General features: G+C 42.7%; 1 protein-coding gene across 3 annotated transcripts in view; it reads right to left on the reverse strand.

Annotated features, from left to right (window-relative positions):
* Positions 1-2833: 2833 nt before the first annotated feature.
* The window catches only part of VWA8 (von Willebrand factor A domain containing 8), a 297615-nt gene continuing 284965 nt past the window's right edge, over positions 2834-15483 (reverse strand). For all 3 annotated transcript variants that reach the window (XM_064493121.1, XM_064493122.1, XM_031466068.2), the window contains 3 exons: positions 9606-9704; positions 8501-8739; positions 2834-6468 (listed from right to left, as the gene is read on the reverse strand). In XM_064493121.1, the coding sequence (XP_064349191.1) occupies positions 6360-6468; positions 8501-8739; positions 9606-9704 (447 nt within the window). In that variant the 3' untranslated portion in view covers positions 2834-6359. The remainder of the gene's footprint in view (positions 6469-8500; positions 8740-9605; positions 9705-15483) is intronic.

A 15483-nucleotide genomic window follows, 5' to 3' on the forward strand; every position in this document is an offset into this window, starting at 1 on the left:
AGCAAACCAAGCCACCACCCAGGCACACCTTGGGGCCTTCAGTGAGCTCTCAGGAGGCCAGAGAGGCCAAATATACAGCCCAAGGCGATTATGCCCAGCCCCCAAGTCCATATACCCATGTTTCGTGCTCTTGTGCTGTGTTCCAGGCTCAGTCCTCTGCTTGGATGATGCTCCAAGTAGCAGATGTCCCCCCACCCCCTTCACTGCCTCCCCCATCACAATCCTGTCTGAGGACCTGCATCTCAGCTGGGCTGCGAAGAAAGCCTGTGAATGCAGGGATTCAAACCAAGATGTGCATGATGGATGGCCTCCCAGGGCTATTCGTATTTTAAAAGAGGAGCCCCTCTCTCGGAGAAACCCCTCTCTAAAGACAGGCTTCAGATGTAAGGAGGCAAGAAGCCAGGCCAGCTGTGCGGAGCTGTAGTCCAGCCAAATGACTGAATGTCTGCTTTCAGGAGCTTTTGTGGAGCGGCGGCAACCTTCCACCTCTGTGGGGAGCGCTCCCGTTTCTCCCAGTCTCCATCAAAGGTCAGAGAGAGAGAAAAAGGGACTCTTTAGTTCAGGCACCACATACTGAATATCAACTCTATGAGCCTGCCATGGACAGACATGCGTATTCTATCTGCTGGGAAAAGAGCTGTTCGAAAGCTCTAAAGGACACTTCTCGGATAAAGACCATTTCTTTGTTAACTGCAAACCAAACAGCTATATTTCCCAACCCAAGTGTCCATTAAAGAAGCCTTAGGCCTTCTCAGGTACCCAGTGTCATCTGCCCTTTTTATCTTGTGTGCATACACCCTGGAATCTGGGCATTCTGGCTCGCTGCAGGGACCCTCAGATTCCTCACCAGCCCTGGGATGGATGGGAACTGTCCCCAGGAGGCAAGGCCACCACTGGACCACAGGCTGCTTCCCCCAAGTTGCCATTTATTTCCACTGGGCCCAGGGCTCCTTTCTGGGCCAGTGTTTTCAGGGCTAAATTTCCAGAAAAAAAAATTTTTTTTTTAATGGAGGTACTGGGGATTGAACTCAGGACCTCGTGCCTGCTAAGCATGCGCTCTGCAACTGAGCTATTCCCCATCCCCCATCCCGCAGAAAATCTTCTGTGAAAGGAGATGGACCACCTAGCTTTGTGGAGACTCACTCTATTCCTGGAGCCAGACGACGGAGGACCTCTTAATGATTAGTTCCGGAATGAAGAAATGGTCAGTCTCATTAAATCGGCATCAGTATTTAATATAAATATATTGCATTTGAAAATCCAGCTTAATGTCCTGAGTATATACACTTACTTTTCTTCAAGTTTCAATGAGGAAGGCTTCAAGCATGACATCATGAGACCCAATTAAACAAAGGACTCTTGACAGGCTCATTACTTTCTCGCCACAGAACAAACTTGCTTTGGGATGTTCAAGCACCGTGTCTTTCCGTCTCCAGGTCAAGCTCCAGTTACCTTTACTAATGCTTCAGAGCTGCATGCAATTCAATAAATCCGAATATTCTGAGACTCCTCTAGGATCATTCCTACCATCTTTGGAGTGAGAGTTTATTGACAAATACTCTGGTTGTTCCTACGGGGGAAGAGCTGGCAGCTCCAAAGCCCTTTCACTGAAGCCTGTGAGAAGAGGGGAGAGTCAAGGTGCCTTTGGCACCTGCTGGGGACGCAGGCGGTGGGGGTGGGGAAGGGTGAGGACCACACATGGTAGCTGATGCTCTTTAGTGCTGACAGGTCCCTTGATGAAATTTCTGAGAGCAGAACATGACGTTCTTGCCACCTTCTGGACCCAAACCACCTTAAAAGAGTGTTATACTTTGCTCTGAGTGGCCAAATTCCACAAGTGCCACTCAGTTTTAAAATTATGTAACCCTGGCGTTCCAAATGCACGGCTGTGCTGGAACAGATGCGGTCTCTGTTTGAAGGGGAAAGCCCCAGACAGTGCTTAGTCTCAAATAAGGAGTGTCAAATCACTCTCATCTTGAGAGTTTGCTTGGCAAGCACTTTTTTTCTCCTCTGGAGGAGATTTTTGTTTACAGGATTTAACAATTAAGAAAAAAAAAAAAAACACGTACACAATTGTGCATTGTTCAGCCGCGACCCAAAGGTCAGCTCCTGGCAAGCAGTAGTTTTCCAATTCCTGATCCTTTTTGATCCCACCGTGCAGATTAGCAGATATGAAATTTGATTTCATGGCAGCAAAATGCAAAGCAAGAGACAGAAGTGGGCAGAAATCTTGTGAATCTAGATCCAACAGACATATCTGTCCAGCTAAAGCCCTTCTTGTCCAATTCTAATGACACTTAAGTAACTTTTAAGAATGCTTATTCAGTAACATTTTTTAGCTAGGGCAGCTGACACAGGGGCCAAAATCCTCTGTACCATCAGGGCAAAAATGTGTGTGGGGCTGAGATAAAAATACACTGGATTGATGTGTCCTTTGTAAGACATACGAGGGACAAAGTCAGTTCACTGGATGAGATGAAGGCACGTGGGACTTCAGCCCTAAAGATCATTCTGTCCAACCCTTTTAATTCACAGATGAAGCCATCGAGACCCACAAGTGACAAGCCCAAGTTTACCCAGGGAGTTAATGGCTGAACAGTGTCTAGAACGTCCCTCCTACTGACTAATTTCTACCTAGAGTCTGGAGTTCCTCCCACTGTAACAAGATGGAACACTGGAATTACTTCCCATTACCTGGAGCACTTTTGCCACAGCAAGCCTTAGAAAAAAGGTAAAGGAAAGGCAACTGAGAACATTATGATATAATTCTGGCCAGAAATGGGTAGCCAATTAGATTCTTCATATAAGTATTTTGAAAAGCCATATAGGTTAATTGGTTGGAATAATTTTTTTTTTATTCAAGTATAGTCAGTTTCCAATGTTGCATCAATTTCTGGTGTACAGTATAATGTTTCAGTCGTACATATACATACATATATTCCTTTTCACATTCTTTTTCAGGTTACTATGAGATACTGAAAGCAGTTCCCTGTGCTGTACAGTAGAAACTTGAATATCTGTTTTATATATAGTAGTTTGTATCTGCAAATCTTGAACTCCTCATGGAATAATTTTTTTAAAGTGGACATTTTATTTCTTAATAAGATGAAGAAACTATGTACAATTTACTAAGTACAAGTGGACATTTGACTATTCCTGAGATGCAATTCCAGAAAAACTTTGTAGGCACATGAGATACCAGCTTAGACTTGTGAAATATCTCTTATAATTGTGATTGTTGGAAACAAAGACAGAGAAATGCAATGAATAAGCAGCTATTCCTCCTGCTCCCCTGGTCCCTGCTCTGTTCCCTGAGGAATTTCATTTGGGCTGATCTGACAGGCACAGGAAGGAGCCAGGTGGACGGAGCGTTTGGAGCGTCTGGAGCTGCCTTTCAGGAACACTGACAATGCTGTTCATGGAAAACAATACTTCTAAACGCCTTTCAAAGCCCTAGAGTTTGTTTGGAGAGAACCTCGCTGGCATTGATGGATGTCTCCGCCTGACAGCTCACAGGGAAGGGTGTAATGGACAGAATTACAGGATTCATTCCAAATGGGTACTGGGCTCGAGTGCTCCTGCTCCGAACCACTTCTTGTGGTTGCGTTCGGGCTGCCCCCGTGTAGGATGAGGTCATTTTGCTGGAGCACACAAAGGATTCCAGGGAGAAAACACATCATCTACAGTGACGATTTGGGGCATTCATTCCTCCTGGCTGCTCAGGATAACAATGAACCTTCTCAGCATTACGCGGGCTCACTGCAGAGACCAGGATGGGTTTAGACGCCTTCAGTGGAATCCCCCGAGGCACACAATGCGTTTATTATAATGTCCTGGCCCTGAGAAGGGCCTGGGAACAGCTTGGAGTGGCCTATAATTAAGTACCTTGAATAATAAAAGCACAGCTCCTTAGGTATTGCAAGAAGTGAAAATAACCCTGCATCTTCTCGCTCTCTATGCCCCTCCCCCACTACCCTTCTCTTTTACAAATCAGAAAAGCCAGGAGCTATATGTCTTTTAAAAATAACTTTTGCAAAGGATGTCTGGCCAGTGGGGAAAGGGAAATTAAATTACTTGAGAACATTCTTTCCATGTTAAAAAAAAAAAGTCTTCTGCTTACTCAGGCAGCTACCCGTGGGGAGGATTTGTGAAAAGGCTGTTCCGTCAATCACTCTTGGATTCAGCTTCCAAAGGCTTTTCAGGGGCTGTGACCTTCCAGCAAAGGGGGGTCCCTAGGGGTTAAGCTGCCACTTGGACGGGCACTTCCTTAATTCGCTGCTGTGCCCTGGAGGGAGTGGATAGACGGGTCCCTCCGGCAGTGTCCTGTGTCCTTGGTTCCCACACCCTCCTGTGAGCGCTCACGTCGTGCAGAGGGTGTTGGGGGACCAGGAAGAGACGAGAGCTCTAAGAACTGTGGTCAGTTTGCAGAAGGAGGAAGGAAAAAAAAAAGCACCAACAGCTCGATGTCTAGGTTTGCAAGAATAAAGAAGCAAGAGAAGGGACAGCCCAGGCCAGCTCTGCCCCTGCCTGGCTGTGAGTGCAGCTGATTCCCTCACACTTCTGTGAGCCTCAGCTTCCTCACTGGTAAAATGAGAATGTTACCAGTACAGTGGGTAGTTAGTCAATAGTCTCATATTGGGGATCTTGAGAAAGTGACTTAAGTTCTCTGAGTCTCACTTTCCTTATCTGTAAAATGAGATTAAAAACATTTACATGCATTGTTTTAGGACTGGAATGATGTATGAAATCACTGAGCACACCTGTACACAGTCATCAGTAAATGCTAGTCAGTCACTGTCTCATTGTTACTATTAGTAGTACTTTTTGTTATTCATGCAATTACATTTCTGAAGGTTCTGGTTGGATTGAAGTTGTTTGCATCATTAGACGATTCAGTACACAGAGCAAGTGTCTGTCTAGAGAAACGAGACAAGCCACGCAAATTCACTGGGTAATCCTGCACTGGAAATCTGATTGCTGTTATTTTTTTGACAGTTGGCAGGGAGATGGGGCGGTGAGACAAATGAGTGTCATCTTTTCTTCTTTGATATAATTCATGAAAATGAAATGAATCCGTACAGTTCCACTATGGATGGGTGACTCAGGTAATGTTATTAACAAGACTAGTTTTTCCAAGTCGTCACTAGAAAGCACACACACACTGGTGCCCCCGGCATTTCGGACTTGGACATGAATGATGAAGAGAAACTTATTATATGGTTGGAGAGAGACTGACTTCCGCTGAAGCATTTGAAAAAAAATGACTTGAGCCTATTGATAAGTAAAGGTCAGCCCAAGAGAGGTGGAGGGAGATAAGGTACACTTTGAAAAAAAAAAAACGAGTCTTAAATATATATATATACACACACACCATATATACATACATATATACACACATATATGGTGTGTATACACATATATGGTGTGTGTGTGTGTGTATACATATATTTACAGCTAAAGAAATCTCCAGTTATCATTTAGTTCAAACATACTGCCTTGTTTTCACTTTGCTTTAAGTAAAAACATAAACATTTGTTATTTTGAGCATGACGTTTTGGACACCAAAATGGAGTAGTGTGAAAACTTTGAGAAGCACTGAAGAATGAGAAGAAACAGGAAATTCGAGGCAAGACATCCTTTACCCTTTCCACTCCTAGCAGCATGGAGAATAAGACATTTGCTCTTTATTATTTGAAAAGCCTTTTAAAAGTCACGTAGGAAAGGATGCGCTCCAAGGATCTTCTGATTCCTTTTGGTTTTGGCTAAGAGAATGACATCACTGAGAAAACCTAGTCTTTTATAAAATATTGCTGTTGACAGGACTTCTCAGTGGGTTAAATACTATAGAATCATTGTTTGTTGGGCAATACAGAGTCAGGGAGAAAATAAAAATAATTACTGAACAGAAGCTGGTTGGGTGGGTCTGCCCAGATCTGGATTTCAGGGTCAGAATGTGGCATCGAAGGCTCATTTTGATGGTGTCACTTTAATTATCGTAGGTGACCAGGTGATGTGTTAAGGTAAAAGCAAGGTACTCTCTTTCCCTCAGATTTTTGGAAACAGACCACGCCCCATAGTTCTCAAACCATCTTCGTTTAACCCTGAACTTTCGTAAAACGCAGGGCAACTCGCTTTCTCTAACGACTGGTAAACCCGTCAGTGGTTGTAGATTTCTGTGCACAGGCCTCCCTCTGGCCGCTTCTCTGAAAGCCGATTACTGAGCAAGTACAGGAGGCCCGAGAATGCCAGCATCAGCCCCGCCATCGCATGGGTGCACTTTAGAGACGTTTTCTTCAGAATACTCTTTCTTTGGATCTGATTTCAAATCCCAGGGTCATCAGGGTGGTCGAGGGCACTTCTTAAACACTGGACAACATGGTGGAGGTGAAAATCTGCTGTAAGATCTGAGGGATGTCCTTGGTATCCATGGCAACGAAAGACCGGCCAGCTGGTAAAGTTCTCTGAAGCCTGTGAGGATGGACAGGGGAAGAAAATTACCATTGCAAATCTGGGCTCCCCTTCCACCTCCTGCCTCTGCAAACCACAGCATCCTAACGGTTCCTTCAGAAAGGAAGTTTTTACTTTTTAATACCTTGCCTGCAGCTGAATCGGCGGTCACCAGGCAACGGGAGGCTCAGAAAAGGAACAGGGAGAGCCATGCTGAAAGCGGCGAGCCGAAATAAAGGTCTTTTCAGTGGGAAAATCAGCAAATTTGCAAAGAAAAAAATTTCCCCGTTACTCCTGTCATTTCCTGGTATTTTATATTCCCGTGACAGCACAGAGCCCTAGGGACCAAGCTGGGTCAGCTCACCTGCATCCAGGGGAAGTGTCTGCCTCACACTGTCCCTCGAACTGCTTTTCCTGCCTTAGATATAACAGGCCTCGAAAAATGTCGCCCAGCCAAACCCCAAGTGGTTCTTTCTCTCTCTCTCTCTTTTCCCTCCCACATAATACAATGTGAAATGTAATCTGACTTATGCAACTGCTGCTTCGATGACACTGAGGTTGTCCAGGCTTATGACAACTTTTTTTAAAGGCCAATTTCTCACTTGGAACAAAGGGCCATTTTTGGAGACAAGAAAAGTACAAGACACAGTGCTATCCAAAAGAACGCCTCCTTTCACTGTGCCAGCAAAGTTTGGTTTTGGAATGACATTTAATAAAAGTCAACCATCCTGTGTAGTATCATACACTTGGCATGCCCGGTAGACCAGCTAATTCCGCAACATATCTTTTGCCAGTGGATGTTGGATCATTTCCCTAGGAAACCACAAGGGTATTATTGTGCTTTCTTAAGTATTCAAACAGGATCTGTTCACTAGAAAGACAAAATAGCTATTTCAGCTCAACTGGGATTTGTTGAGTTGCTCCCCCCGATGAATACTGGGCTGGACCTGAAGAAAATCTGAGGGGAAAAGGCATGGTTTGTGTTCGAGGACATGGAAGTTCTCAAAGAGGCTAATGCACGGAACTGAGAAAAATGCAAAGTCAGCTGTAATAAAGTGACTGTAATTACATGATAGTAGGTCTCTTCTTAACCGCACTCTGCAGTCCTGCAGCAAGGCGAAGGGGGCAGAAAGAGAAAAAGGTGCCAGCACTTTGGACATTAAGCCACTTCCTGGTCTGTACAGGACTCTCTCCCCCAGGGCGTGACAGGGAAAAGAGGTGGAGTGACAAGAGGGACGTGGCCTTTAGTGTTTTGGGCAGGATTTCTTCTTTCCTTTGACAGACACACTTTCACTTGTGTTTTCTGCTTCTTACAAGTACTTTAAGCAGAGAAAAAACATGAGCTCTTTCTGTTTGTAATTCAGAAAGATCAGTGTCAGGGTGTTTCAGAAAAGAAAGTGTTTCCAAGGCTCTCCTTTCAGATGAGCCACAATGGTATTTTTTATCTGATCATAAATTTCTCTACTGAATATTCAGTGTATTTAGTGTAGCATCTTAACTATATATACATGGAGGGAGAAATACAAGAAGGAAGATCATCTGTCTGTGTCTACATGTATGTGTCTGTGTATATGTAGACACACAGATTACATATCATTTACATATATGTGTGTATTTGCCTACATACAATACATAGACACACACCCCCAATCTCTGACGTGGGGAAAATAGTAAAATGTGCGCTGCTTTGAATATGATTTGAACGTGAACTGAATAGAACTGAGCCTGACGCCTTGATGTGAAAGGGCGAAATGTATAAAATACTGTTTCATTTATTGGTGGACAAATCAGTTTGCTATATGCTTTATTGTTGGTTAGTTTCAAGGTAAACCGAAGACTAAAAACTTAAAAGTGTTATTGCTCATCCAAGCATTAGCTAGACCATGACATCCCTCACCTAGACTGTCAGCTGCCTGAGGGCAGCAACCCTAGTTTCTGTCTTCCCTCCACCTCCCCCAGTGCCCCTCACCACAGGAAGCCCATGAAATGACAGGTGTCAGGTACTCAAGCATCCCCGTATCTGCCCTTTGCTGTATCCTGAGATGACACTCACCTGGTTGCTTGATCACCTAAAGATCCAATAAAAATGGCAAAAGCATTTACTTGAGGGTTGCTTGTCAGGATCTGGGCAAACCTGGCAGGATGTATCCCGTATCGTGACAGGTTCGCGTCACTTAAGACGATGACGAAATACTCGTCAGCTTCCTCTTTGGCGATTTCCCTGATGGCGTGTTCTGTCCCCTCTAATGTGTGGTCCCCACTCATGCAGAACTGAGCATGGGCGTGCATCGTCTAGGGGAATTAGACGTTGCACAAAAGTCATGAATGAGAAACTCCTTTTTTCACAAACATGGTAATTCTTTCTATTGACAATGAGAAAGCACAAATACCAATGATTACACAGGAACAAGAAGTCTCTGAGTGAGTTCTATTAATTTGCACCTTAGAGTGACAACAGTCCACAGTGATATTTGTAAGTGGTTAAGACTTTGCATTAAAAACAGGAAATGTTACAAAACTATCCAAGTTGGCACTGCTTTTTAAAGCCCAAGCTGTCATTTAAAGTGAGAAGATGGAAGAAAATATGAAACTTGGTATCATCCTAGAGCATGGAGACGACATAGGGAAAAAATAAGGAATGGGTTGAGTTTCCAATAAACAAAGCTATAATCCTAAACACTGTACTTACATCAACAGCAATGGAAGAAATTTACTTTAAAATCATGGTATGTTTCTACAGTAAGTAGATCTAAGTATGTGAAACTGTATCAGCATTAGAAAAAAACTAATACATAAAACTAGGGTTTCAGAGTACTCCTAAAGGGGTCAGTCATTCTTTTCCTTCTGAAATATCCAGGGGCTGAGAAGAAATATACAGGATATAGATGGGGACCCACATCGTAGAATCCAGATATAATCCTGAGTACCTTGCAAATATGTAGGGAACAAAGTTTAAATTTTATATGGTGTAGAAAAGGAATGTAGGAATCGTAAGTGTTTTTCTACTTTAATGCTTAAATGTTTGTGAAACAGAAAGACTCCCCCCTACCCCCGCCCCATATCTGCTGCTTCCTCAGTGAATCTGCTCGGTGACTAGAAGGTACTTTACCTAATCTGGTGGAAGTTTTCACAGTAAAGAGGTAACTGAATGTATTTACCTTCAGAATTTCTAGTCTCTGCTTATTGTCCTTGGGGATTTTGTTAATGGGGACTAGACCAATGTTGTAGCCATCTCCAGAGTGTCCAGCGATGTCATACTACAGGCAAGAGAATCAGAGAGTTAGAAGCCTCTGTCCACTAAAGAACTGTCATTGGATCCACAAGTCTTTAAGTCTTTGGTCTGTTACTGCTCAGAATTGCTCAACATATGGCCATGTTGCAGTGCAGAGAGATGTATCTGTGTTTATCAATAAAGACAAGAAAAATGCCAGGCTCCTTCACTTCTTGTCCATCCTTGTGTGATCTCTGCTTTCTAGAAGGAGGCAGAAACTCTGGTGAGGGCTTTAGGGGCTACCAAGAATTCCATTCTAAAATTTCAGGGGAAAGTTTAAAAGAATTACACACTTACACACACACTTACACACACACACACACACACTGTGGTAGGCAGAATTCTAAGGTGGTCCTCAAGATTCCTGTCCCTTGCTATATACACAGCCTAAATAATCCTCCCCTCTTATGTGTGGTCAGGACCTGTGAATATGATGAACTATCATACATGATTATGTTATATTATGAGGCAAAAGTGGATTTGCAGATGAAATTAAGGTTACTAATCAGTTGGCTTTGAGTTGATCAAAACAGAGACTATCTGGGTGGACCTGATTTAATCACCCACACCTTTAAACAGTAGAGTTTTTTTCTGGCTGCTAGTAGAAGGGAAAGACAGTGAGATCTGAAGTGTGGGGTGATTTGACATGTGGCTAAGATGGCCGGGACCACAGGGCAAGGCCCCAAGAGTCACGTGTAGCAGTGACCTTGCCAGAGAGCCAGCATGGACTGAAACAGGGACCTCAGTTCCTCAACTGCAAGGAACCAAATTCTGCCAACAATCTGAGTCGGCTTGGAAGCAGATCCCTGCCCAGAGCCTTCAGGTAAGAGCCCAGCCTCGCTGACATCCTGATTTCAGCCTCATGAGACCCTAAGCAGAGAACCCAGCTGAGCCTGCCTGGACTTCTGAACTATAGAATTATGACTTAATAAACAGGGATTACTTGAAGAAGCTATGTTTATGGTAATTTGTTACATAGCAATAGAAAACTAATACATATCTATTTTTTCTGAACACAAAACTGAAACATACGCTCTGTAGAAATTCCAGAAAAGCACAAAAAAAGTAAAATTATCCATGATACCATTACTCAAAGATAATGTCTGTTAATGTTTAATTTGTTTGTTTGTTTGTTTGTTTGTTTGTTTGTTTATTTATTTATTTATTGGGGGGGTAATTATATATATGTATGTATTTTTTTTAATGGAGGTACTGGGGATTGAACCAGGGCAGGGTCTCGTGCATGCTAAGCACACACTCTACTACTGAGCTATATCCACCCCATTAATGTTTTTTCTTGTATAAGTTCCTATGTTTTAATTTCTTTTCAATTATGTGTAAGAGGTTGCACGTTCATACACATGCACATCTGCATCAACGTCAATTTTAACTAAAATGGATTAACGTCGACCATGTGATTTTATAATCTGCTTTTCTATTTAAAAATGCATGAGATAAATCTTTCAGTTTAAGAAACACCTTTTAAATTCTCTGTCTTATAATGCACACGATGCATACAATGCAGTCCTGCCTGATGAGGAAAGGCTGGAGCTGAGAGTAGGGTGCAGCATTTTTACAGGATCTGGAAAGAAGCTTGGGAACTGAGGCAACTATAACTGGGCCAAAATGGTTCTCTGCAATCGTGGGGTTTGCCCCCCAAATTTCCTTCTCCCCTCCCACCTCCCTCTAAGAATTTTTGTGATGCTGATATAAAGATTAGAATAGACCTCATGGTGTCTGGGCAACTGCGGAGTCTGCAAAGAAAATTCTCTGTTTTAGGTCTAGGGCAAAATTTTAGGGATTACTTGGAGTGTCATGGGTCAAAAGGCTTAAGAATCACCAATGGACCATCAATCAGTAACTGTCTTTTGAACATCTACCATGTGCAGAACAGTACTTTAGGTGTTGAGGAGGAATGCAATGATTTCTTTTCATGTCTATTCCTTTTTAACTGGTGAGTCCTTTGAAGGCAGGGCTGTATCTTATTCATCTTAATGCATTTTAGTATCTATGAGTGTGCCTGGTGTGTTTATTGCCGAAATGCTTTAAGAGAGTTGGCAGGCAAGTGGAAGCGTTAAGAAGCTTTCCTTTCCCATGTGGGCTACATTCTTTTACAAATAAGCTGTTTGGAAGCTGGAAGGCTTTTTTTTTTTCCTCTGGGCACTCATGTGAGAATTGGTGGCTAGCCTGAGCTAGCTGACAAAAAAACCCAACCCATCACACAACTGAAACCATTATATTTAAAATGAAAAATAGAAAAATTCCTGTTAAGATGATTTTTAGGCAAAAATAAAAAGTCAGAAGGCAGTTGGGTAATTTGTGGAAGATGTGTTCCATTTCAGACATGCTGGAATTGTGCGTTTGGCCGGGGGGCATCAGAGAAGAAATCTATTTCATGTCATCAGAGACGTGGCTGTCATCCCCAGGAGGGGAAAGTGCAACTGTGAAGGGCAAATGCGTAGAGAGAAAGGAGAAGTGGACCCCTTCAACAGAGCCCTGGGGAGCATCCTCCCTGGGGAGGGGATGGGAGAAAGACACAGGGAGGAGTGAAGAAGCCTGGGAGAGAGTGATGGCAGAAGCATCCTAACCGAGATGGCCCTGGGCATCAGAATCTCTTTCTCTTTCTCTTTCTTATACCACAAACATTTCACTGCAATTGTCCCCCTAAAGGTCACCAGTGATTCGGATGCCCCAAGGTCATCAGTCACCATTCTCCTTGATGCTCATGGTGAGTGTAACTCAGCACAGCTGCACAACTGCACAACTGCTTCTGGAACCCTACGAGCTGACCAGGGCCATCCTACAGAATGGCCATCTTGCACATGAGGGGATAAGATCAGCTCCTTGAAACGGAAGTGGGTTTCTCTTACTTGCCTGAGGTGAGAGGGCTATGAATGTATTAAACTTTTCCTTTTTGACTGATGGTTAAAGTTCTTACTAATCAGATGACAACAGATGACACTGTATAAATAAATATTTGACCATGTGGTCTGCTTACAGGGTCGACCTAACCGGTTACCACAAGGGGAAAAAAGTTGTTAGTTGATTATTAAACAGCAGTCAAATGAGTTGTTGGATGCTCTTTATCAAAAAGAGATACTGATAGATTCAACACTCCAGAAACATTTCAGTCCCAAACCCATCTATCATTCCGTGAGTCTATGTACCTATCGTCTATATTTAATTTTCTGCCCAAGAGAAAAAAGCATCCTACACTTATTTCAGGCAAAGGAGTTAAAGTGAGGTAGGTTGCAGACCTCCCTATCTTCTTCCCTCCTTTTTTCCCTCTTCTCCCCCCCCCCCCCAATATGTGGTAAGGAAAGTGCAATCTGCAGAAGGATCTCCCTTTATCTGTGCCTCATTAGTACAGCAAAGGCTGAGAAGACACATCTAAAGGACAGGATCAGGCTTATAAAATGGTTTGCAGGCTCTGGCTCTCATCTTCCAGATGGGCTTGGGGAGTCTGCTGTGCCCAAAGTAAATAAAATGCAAGAGAGGAATTCAAAATCCATCCAAATGGGAGCATTCCCCAGTGTTACTGTAGATCATTTGAAGCTTCCATTAAAAACAATCCTTCTGGATTATAATTATCTAGTATCTGCTCCCCAAGGATCCCAACACATTTTACAGAGAGTAATTTGCTAGTCCTCAAAACTGTCTGGGTTAAAGGAAAAAGTATATCAACGTCTCCATTTCTGTTTCTAACTCCGGATTCTGCCATTCACCCAGCCTAGGTCCTGCTGTGACCACTGTCCCATCAGACCCGACAGGGTCCAAGCAAGCTTCTAGGGACGGGTCACAGGAGTCACTAAACAAGAACCGCGCTGTCCTTATCAACCACCTAACATCTAGAGCATAACTTTTTCTGAGTAGCTCAGCATTTTTCTGATCATGATTTTTCCACTTTTCAGAGCATCCCTGAATCTCTGTGGAGTTTCATATTTAACATCCAACATAAATATTACACCACAGCAGTAAAGAAAAACCGCAACCAGCGAAGACCAATTCTAATACTTTCCTGCTTTAGAAACTTGTTTAAATGCCCTTTTGCTAAATTTTCTTTTGAAAACCTCATTCATTTAGAAAAAGGTATGACAAATGAAAACAAGTGCTGAGTTTTGGTCCAAGACACAAAGATTTTTCATCCAATTAGAAGGATGATTTAAAATACTTCGACGGCAAAGACAGCTTTGCTTAGAACAAAGAGCTATTAGCATTTTCATGAAAATATTTCTGTTTAAATTTCTGTTGGGAAGGATAATCATTTTTTTGGAATGCTGATGATGTGTGAAATTCTAATCTCCTTCCAGACATACAAATACACCATTCTCAGGTGGCATTGCTGACAGCAGGCGGCAAAGGGTTAGAAGATAAATGTATGATTTAAAAGGTCAAGAGGCGTGGCCACAGAACTCTAGGTTGTTAGTCAACAGTCTGTAGTATTAGTTAGTTAACCTCTCTTCATACAGAAGTCAACTGAAGAGAACAACGTCCTGAAGGTCAAGGATTCTAGGCTTAGCTCTGACATTAACAAGCTTTTTGACCTAAGGCAAGTCACCTAACCCCTTCAAATCTTGTTTCTACCCTGTAAATAATGCTGGTTTAGATGACCTTTAACACTGTATGCTTGTAAATCACTTAACCTTTCTGACAAGTAGGGGTAATCTCTGTTTCACCAACCCTCAGAGGGTCACTGAAAGGATAGGACAATCCATGTAATGAGCATAATGTCAACATTTGTACTGTTCTTTATGGTTTACAAAGTGCTTCTCTGTATTTCATTTCATTTTGATTCTCTTCACACCTTCGGGGTGGGAATTATTAACATCATTTCCCAAATTAAGAAACTGATGGTTGGAGAGATGAACAGACTTTCTTAAGGTCAGAGATCTAGTGTTGGCAGAGGTGGAATCCAAACCAAGGTGCTCTGGCTCTAAATCCAATGTTTTTACTGCACAGAGATAACCACTCCCTAACTAGTCCCTCTCCCCTCCGCTACTTCCTAATTTCTACGTAAGATTTTTGAATGGTTGGTTTAGCCGATACTTCCACATCAACAATTGGGTCAATTCTGAATTCTTGTTTAACTTTGAATGGATTCAGAGAAGTCTGCACACCCTTCTTTGGTCCTACCTCCAAGTAGCAATAAGAATTTATTCCAAGCCTGAGCCTGACAGGATGATGGTTTTCCACTTCTAAATGTGTGAAACATTCCCAAGGCATCAGGAAAAGGTGAATTACAGATACTGAACTAAGTTTTTGATTGAAGGAATTTTCCCAGCACATGCTGGTTTGTGAATTCTATCTTCCCACATCCTTCTGGGAGTTTACCCAGCCATTCTGACCGAGATATCTTTGAGAAAAGTATTGTCTGTTATACCTCCTTTGGATGATGACATGCTAAGGGTAAGAGAAGATAGAGTACTTTGCGCAAATAGTACATTTGCTCCTAAATTATAGTTTTGTAAATACACTGATTGGGCAGAAATAAGATGGCTGCAAGAAAAAGGGATAAAACATGAACTAAGGAAAGGCCCTGAAGAGAGAGTCAGACATCCTGGCTTTTTACAGTCCAGCTGTGTGATTTTGGGCAAAGTACTTACCCTCTCTGGATCTTGATTTTCTCATCTTAAAACAAAGAGGTTGGTGAAAATAACTTCTAAGATGATTTCTGCTCCCAAGGCGCTATGAAAATTCAATGGCACACCCAAGAAATGGAAAGAAAAAGTCCACTCTACTTAGTTGTAGGAACACCTATGCCTTGT

This window comes from Camelus dromedarius, chromosome 13 (genome assembly GCF_036321535.1).
Source record: "Camelus dromedarius isolate mCamDro1 chromosome 13, mCamDro1.pat, whole genome shotgun sequence".
NCBI lineage: Eukaryota > Metazoa > Chordata > Mammalia > Artiodactyla > Camelidae > Camelus > Camelus dromedarius.